General features: G+C 46.1%; 1 protein-coding gene across 2 annotated transcripts in view; it reads left to right on the top strand.

Moving 5' to 3' along the window:
- Window positions 1–5,911: 5,911 nt before the first annotated feature.
- Cfap70 (cilia and flagella associated protein 70) overlaps window positions 5,912–7,832 on the top strand; it is a 60,297-nt gene continuing 58,376 nt past the window's right edge. For both annotated transcript variants that reach the window (XM_032917473.1, XM_032917472.1), the window contains exons 1-2: window positions 5,912–6,007; window positions 6,690–6,876. In XM_032917473.1, coding sequence (XP_032773364.1) covers window positions 5,945–6,007; window positions 6,690–6,876 — 250 coding nt within the window. In that variant the 5' untranslated portion in view covers window positions 5,912–5,944. The remainder of the gene's footprint in view (window positions 6,008–6,689; window positions 6,877–7,832) is intronic.

Here is a 7,832-nt window from a genome sequence, read left to right as displayed (position 1 = left end):
AGATTTATTTATTTAATTTATGTGTACGAGTACACTGGAGCTGTCTACAGACACACAAGAGGGCATTGGATCCCATTACAAATGGCTATGAACGGGGTTGGGCATTTAGCTCAGTGGTAGAGCGCAAGGCCCTGGGTTCGGTCCTCAGCTCCAAAAAAAACAAAAAAACAAAACAAAACAAACAAACAACAAAAAAAAACAAATGGCTATGAACCACCATGTGGTTGCTGGGATTTGAACTCAGGCCCCATGTATTTTTTTTTTTTTTTTGGTTCTTTTTTTTGGAGCTGGGGACCGAACCCAGGGCCTTGCGCTTCCTAGGCACGCGCTCTCCCACTGAGCTAAATCCCCAACCCCCCCTTTTTTTTTTAAAGACAGTCTTGTTTCATAGTGACTGGCTTTGAAAGTTCGTACCCTTGAACAACTTCCATTTTTATGACCTTTGCCCCTAGCAGCCGTCACTGTCCTGTTAATGTGAGTTCTCTTGGACTCCATATACTTGTCATATAAATGGCCTACCTTATTTAGTTCCTCAAGTTCACGGTTCATCCTCATTATCGGATTGTTTCTTGGTTTTTGTGCCTGTCTGTTTTTGAGACAGGGTATCACAATGGAGTCCTGGCTGGCCTGGGACTTGCTGTGTAGACCAGGCTGTCCTCCAACTCAGAGCCCTGTCTGCCATTGCCTCCCAGGGGCTGGGTTTGAAGGTGTGCACCTCCACGCCTGGCTCACCTGCGTTGTGGTAAATGGTGTGTGGTGGGTAGAATTTCCTTTTTTCAAAGGCTGAGTATTTCCTTCTGTGTTTACATATCACAGTTTTGTGTGTGCATACACACACACCTCCGTGTGAGTGTTGCTACGTAAACATTCATGAAGTATCATATATACCACAGAGTAGAGGTCAGAGGTCAACCTGGTTTTGAGACCGTCCCTTCTCAACTGCTGCATGTGCCACCCATCTGACTGGATTTCCAGAGAATCCCCGGCCCCTACATCCCATCTTGCTGTAATTAGCACTGGCATGATACACACGTGTTCAGCTTCACATGAACTGCTGTGCCTTGAGTTCAGATCCTCCCAGCTCCCTGGCAAGCACCTGAGTTGTTCGTGTCCCTGCGATAAGCAAATTGGTTCACCAAGCGTGGAGCCTCTTGATTTCTGACAAAGCAGAGGTTTTTTAAAGAATCATGTTTTAAATCGTGTATGCGAGTGTGTGTCCCTGTGGGGGATGTGCACATGGGTGCAGGCGTCATGTTGACTAGAGGCATCAGGTGACCTGGGACCCCTGGAGCTGGAATCATAGTCACTTCTGAGCCACCCAGCGTGGGTGCTGGGAACCAGACTTGGGCCTCTGCAAGAGCACTCCACACTCCTGTGGTCTGTTACACCAGCCTGTCAGCCATGATTTTGATAGCCGTTGCTTAGACCCTGGGCCCTGTACATATACTTCTGATTATATTATTACATATGGCCAGTGATGGGGCCAAGCTTGGTACAGTGTATGCTTTGCAAACACAGCAAGCGTTTGGCTGTGTGACCCTATCTGGCTTGCCCAGTTGAGAATCAACTTTTTTCTTTTCTTTTTAAGATTTTTATTTTTACCTTTGCAAGCACACACTCAAGAGAGGCCAGAAGGAGGCACTGGGTCTGGAGTTACCCCTGGTGGGTACTGGGGATTGAGATCGGGCCGTTCGAAGAGTGCAAGAGCTTCTAACCACTGAACTATATCTCTCTAGATTCAAGAGTCAGCATGTGAGAACCGGGTATTTTGAGAAGAGATCTAAATTACCAGTTTACTTTTAAAGGGCAGAAGACTTTTATACTGTCCAGTATAGCCTCAAACAGCAACTCAAGCAATTCTTTTTTGCCTCAGACTTCTAAGTAGCTAGAACAGAGACAAGGGCCAGGGCATCCTGCTAACATGGGCGTTGTTAAGTGCTGTTGGCATTTGATTAGTAAAGACTTTTTCTTTTTTTTCCTTTTTCTTTTTTTAGACATCTAGGCTTCTTTCCTTAAAGAAAGCTCCTTTTAATTTTATCGTTCTATTTTTTGTGAATATTGAAATCAAGCGTTAAGGGGAAAAAAATTTAAAGGTGGAAAGTTACATTTTTACCTAAACTTGCAGAGGAGAAAAACCTAAGGGGCGTGGTTTTCAGAGCACAAACCAGTGACCTCCTTCCTCGAGACAGGGAAAACAAATTCTCGCGAGAGCTAGCTGGTTGCTATAGTTACAAAAAACAGCCGGCGTCTGTCTCAGGTAGGATAGTTATTCCCTTTCCGAGGCTATAGCTGTCATTCCCACTCCCCAGATCTTTTCTTCCAGGATTCCTACCTCTTTCCCTTCTGCTAAGGCCAGGTTGAAATTCTCGCTCAGCCCAGCTGTGCCCAAGATCCTGCTTCATCCAGAGCCAGGTCCAGTCCCATCTCCTATCCCCAGGTCGATGGTTGTGGCCCACCTCTGAGCCTGTGACTAGGAACGGATGCCTTGTTGATGGCATGAGCAAGAGTTGGGTACTTGTGCAAGGTCACAGTTACTCAGTAGGAAAGTCGTCGATCTCCACGTCTGGGACTGTGGATCTGGTTCAGTGAAGTGTTTCCACGGCGTGCGTGGGGCTGCCTAGCACCGCAAGGTAAACCAACGAAACCCCATCCTCATAAACAAAACACATGTCCGGGAAGGAGAAAGGGCAGAATTCCCAGCCACGGTGAATGTCCCTGAATTGGAGAGAATCTTCATCGACTAAGAAATGTTCAAAGTGAATTAAATAGCTGTGGCGTCTGCTTTAGGAAGGATGAACAGAAGAGAGTAAAGAAGGCAAAGAATATGAAGGTTCCATTGTCTGCAGACGCTGGGGTAGGGAGGGAGGCACCCTAAGCCAGACCACAGGCTAGAGAAGGGAGAGCTATCGGCTCTGCTGAGACTAGAGTGTTGGGGACATAGTAATACAGCTGACCTGCATTTCCTCTGCTTTGATCTTCCGATTTATTCTCACATCATGATCCAAACAAACTGAGGTCATGAGATTTGCTTTTTGATCTTTGCCTTTGAGCTTTTGACTTACCTTTTTCTTTCTGCCTGGAACAGCACTCTACACTTTTCTGTTAGCTCCAGGTCCCCTCCGATGAGGAGATGTTCCTGGTACACACATTCACACATGCACGCTCAGATCCAGTGAGGTACCAGCTACAGCACACCTGTGCCCGATGGTGAGCTGATAAGAAGGCAAACTTGTCGGAAACTCACTTTCCTCTTTTATCTGCATGGCATATGCGAAGGCTTTAGCATGTACCAAGGCACAGTGGAAAGCCAGTTCCCTCCCCACTCCCCAATCATCTGCCTGTCACAAGGCTAACTAACACCTCGGTCTATTAACACGTCTCTCTTCCTCACTAGACTTGGGGCTTATATCTTCTCTCTGCTATCCTCAGCATCTGTCCCTGTCCCTAACTTGATGAAGTTTGCTCCGTTAATGATTTTGACATAAATGGAATGGATTTGAATAAAAAAGGAGTCAAAGGCGTGTTAGTACAAGTTCCAAATACGCATTCAGTAAGGACATTGCCGGTGCCACTGAGGCCCCGAAAGAGCCTGCAAAGCATTTGGGTGAAGAATCAGGCTTTTAGGAAAGGGAAATGACAGGGTGACTGTGAAGCCCAAGGGCTGCAAATGGCATCACCTATCCCAGATAGACACACACAAGACGTCCTCACAGATACGTTCCACTTCTGGTTTTAAATTTATTTTCTTTCAGTAAACACACAAAACAAATCTATGACATATCCACACGTCTCAGTCCTTGTTACTTAATTTAGATTCTTTCTCCCGTTTGTCTGACTTTCCCCATCCCTCCCCCTCCCCCAAACAGTCCCACTTCTGCTTTCCTGTAAAGTGTGTTTAAACCTAGGTGATACGTAGGAGAGGGAACATGAGATGTTTGTCTCTTTTCCCTTGCATTGTCCTGCTTTATCCCTCCTCCCTTCATACCCTCTTCCTCCACACCCACTTCCGCCTCCTTGTCACATATATATTACATATTTAAATATAAATACTTCATAGGAGAGAAAATAGACACATTTGTCTTTCTGATTCTGAGACTTTTCTTCAACATAATCATATCCAATTCCATCCATTTTTTTCTGTTGATAACATGAGCTCACTATTCTTTACACTTTATTATCTATGTAATGTATATGGTACTTATAGACTATTTTCTTCACTCGTCTTGTGAGCTTCCAGGCTGGATCCACACCTTGGCTCCTATGAGTAGTGATACAATGAACATGATGGACAAGTGTCTCCATATATGACGGATAATATGACGATTTTATTTTTACCTATTTTTACACGTTAGGTGGTGCACAGACATACGGTCAAGCCTGGTGTCCTGGGAGGTCAGAAGAGGGTGTCAGATCCACTGGAAGTGGAATTAGAGAGAGTTGTGAGCCAGCACGTGGGTGCTGGGATGGAACCTGGGTCCCCTGGAAGAGCAGCCAGTGCTTGTCACCACTGACCCATCTCTCCTGCCCGCCATTATTATTTTTTTTTTGAGGAACCTTCATATGGATTACCGTAATGGCCACACTGTTTCACTTTACTGGCAGTGACGTACAAGGCTTTTCCTCATCATATCCCACTTTGGATTGAAGTAGAAAACCTGATCTTTAAGAAGAAAAAAAAAAAAAAACAAAAAAAACAAGAGATAGTGGACTCTGGTTCCCTTGGCAGGGTCCTTACACAGCATCCACGAAGGCCCGCATTCCACCCCCAGCACAGCATCGTCTTAAATAATCCCAGGGAGTTCAGGGTCAGCCTCAGCTGTCTGAGTCTCTTTTCTGTTTCTGTTGCTGTGATGAAATACTCTGACAGAGTGACTTAAGGCAGAAAGGCTTGTGCTTAGCCCAGAGTACCAGGTTCCAGTCCATCATGGTGGGGAAGCCAGGCCCTGAAGCTTGGCGAACCCAGTCACACTTGTCAGAGAGCAGTGCGTGCCTGCCTGCTACTGCTCAGCTGGCTTTTTCTACTCATCCAGAATCCCACGACCAGGGGATGGAGCTACCCATGGGAGGTCACTCGTCAATTCAACTAAGACTATTCCCTTCAGGCATACACCACCAGGAGAGTACAGATTTGTCAAGTTGACAGTACTAATTATCAAAGGGCTAACCTAGGCTATATGAGATCCTGTCTCAAAACAAGCATACATCATCTATCTATCTATCTATCTATCTATCTATCTATCTATCTATCTATCTATCTATCCATCCATCCATCCGGTAGGACAGGGTTTGTCTGCGTAGCCTTGGGTGACTGGTTTTGAATTCACTATGTAGACCAAGTTGTCCTAGAACTCACAATCCTCCAGCCTCAGCTTCCCAAGTGCCAAAAGTTACAGGTGTAACCTGGACAACAATTACTTGAAAATATCGATGCAGAGACATACGTCTTTGTCATGTTAAGATTCCATAAAGCTGGGACACAATCTTGGAAGGGAGCTTCCCAGACCGTGGGTTGAACAGTGAGCAGTGACCGTCTGCGTCGCTGCCTTCTGATCCCTTGCATTTCTTTTTTTTTTTTTTTTTTTTTTTTTTCCGGAGCTGGGGACCGAACCCAGGGCCTTGTGCTTCCTAGGCAAGTGCTCTACCACTGAGCTAAATCCCCAACCCCCCCTTGCATTTCTTGGGCCGGTTATGGGTTGAGGAATCTTTAAGATCAGTTAGTGGACCCATGCCTGTGACAACTTCCTGAAAGTGCTTCTGGTCCAACAGCAGAGGCGGCAAACGGTGTGTTAAAACGTAGGTTAAACAGGGACAAACAGTCTGGCCTTTAATGTGTCTGCAGTTCTGTCCTGTGGTCCTGGTCATGATGTTGTTCACAAGGAAACAAACCCATCTGTTATCTTTACACAGGCCAAAGAAGACCAGAGAGACTTGACCAAGTGCTGACATGGACCAGCCGTCCAACGCAGTGAGAGCCGTGAACATTACTGTGACAAATGGATATGACTTGGTACATTGACTCTTGGAAACCCAGAGGGGGCAAGATGGGAGTTTTTGTGTGATTTTTTTCTCCCTCTAAGCAGAGGTGCTGTGTGTTTGTAGTGTGTATACAGCAAGTCACCATGTCATGTGTCTAATACCTGGCCTTTTGAATTAAATTTGACAGGGTTTAAACAAATCATTTCAGTTTCGCTATGTAATTTTCTCCCCCTTACCCTTTCTTCTGAGACAGAGTTTCTCTAGCCGAGTCTCCCTCAAATTCACAGCAGTCCTCCAGTTTCAACCTCCCAGATGCTGAAATTACGGCACGAGCCACCCATCTAACTTAGAATTCCTTTCCTACCTTTATTTTTTCATCATTCTCTCTCTGAGTAATTCCATTTTAGGATTTCAAGTAATAGACCTGTAGTAACCGCTAAGAATTAGGTGAATAATGAAATGGGGGAACATTCAACGTCCTAGAGCTTACAGAGCTGTTGTTTAAAAGGGCACAGTTAATAAATCGTTTAATAACACACATATAAACGTATATATGTGTATACATATTCACAGAAGCATAAAAATGTGTTCTGAAATGTTAATGTTCCTGCACAGTAGAATCAAGCCAGAGGATTTTATCCCCTGTGTAATTTTTTCTCCCTTTTTAAAGATGCATGTCATTTGAAACTGTAATGTGATGTTTGTCCCCACAGAAAGGCTTCAAAGGAGACACCCCAGTTACTTTTGTCCGTGCAGAATTCAATCAGGCAGTTCTCGGAGACTCTTCAAAAATCACTGTCTCTCCAGAAGGAACTGCAAAATACAATTTTACTTGCAACATTGACCTCAGCCCAGATGGGGGAGTTGCTTTAGATGACCTCGCCCACAAACCATTATTCCGTAAGTCCCCCCCCCCAACTGAGGACCAAACCCAGGGCCTTATGCTTGCTAGGCAAGCGCTCTACCACTGAGCTAAATCCCCAACCCCTAAGTCTCATGGTTCTAAGTGAGCAACTGAGCACAGAGTCCCTGTGAAGGGAGAAGGGAGACCCCCCCCCAACTTATTCACTTTACATCCTGCTCACTGCCCAACTCCTGGTCACCTACTCCCTCAGTCCTTCCCCCATTGCCCCTCCCCTTCTCTTCTGAGCAGGTGGAGACCCCCTGGGTATCTCCCCACCCTGGCACTTCAAGTCTCTGGGAAGCTAGGCACTTCCTCTCCCACTGAGGCCAAACAAAGCAGCCCAGCTAGAAGACCATATCCCATGTGTAGGCAACAGCTTTTGGGGCACCCCCCCATCCCAGTTGTTCAGGGCCCACATGAAGAGCAAGCTGCACATCTGCTACAATTGTGTGATGAGGCCTAGCCCTGCCCGTGTGTTGTTTGTCTGTTTGTTTGTTTGGTGGCAGTGGTGTTCAGTCTTTGAAAACCCCAAGGGTCCAGATTAGCTGACTATGCTAGTCTTCCTGTGGAGTTCCTATCCCCTCTGGGCCGAAATCCTTCCTCCTGTTCTTCCATAAGAGTCCCGGAGCCCTGTCCACTGTTTGGCTGTGGGTGTCTGCGTCAGTCTGAGCCAGCTGCTGGGCGGAGCCTCTCAGAGGACAGCCATGCTAGGCTCCTGTCTGCAAGCATGACAGGGCATCATTACCAGTGTCAGGGGTTGGTGCTTGTCCGTGGGATGGGTCTCAAGTTGGACTGGTTATTGGTTGTCCATTCCCTCAGTTTCTGTTCCATCCCCCATGCCTGCACTTCTTGTAGACAAAAGCAGGGAGGAATAGCATCATGGTCTTTGTTTTGTCCGCCTCTGGCACCGAAGACCATGACGTGCTCATTTTAATCAGTTGTTTGTTTGTTT

This window comes from Rattus rattus, chromosome 12 (genome assembly GCF_011064425.1).
Source record: "Rattus rattus isolate New Zealand chromosome 12, Rrattus_CSIRO_v1, whole genome shotgun sequence".
Lineage (NCBI taxonomy): Eukaryota > Metazoa > Chordata > Mammalia > Rodentia > Muridae > Rattus > Rattus rattus.
The sequence above is the reverse complement of the archived record's forward strand: the minus strand, read 5'-3'. Positions and strand labels throughout refer to the sequence as shown.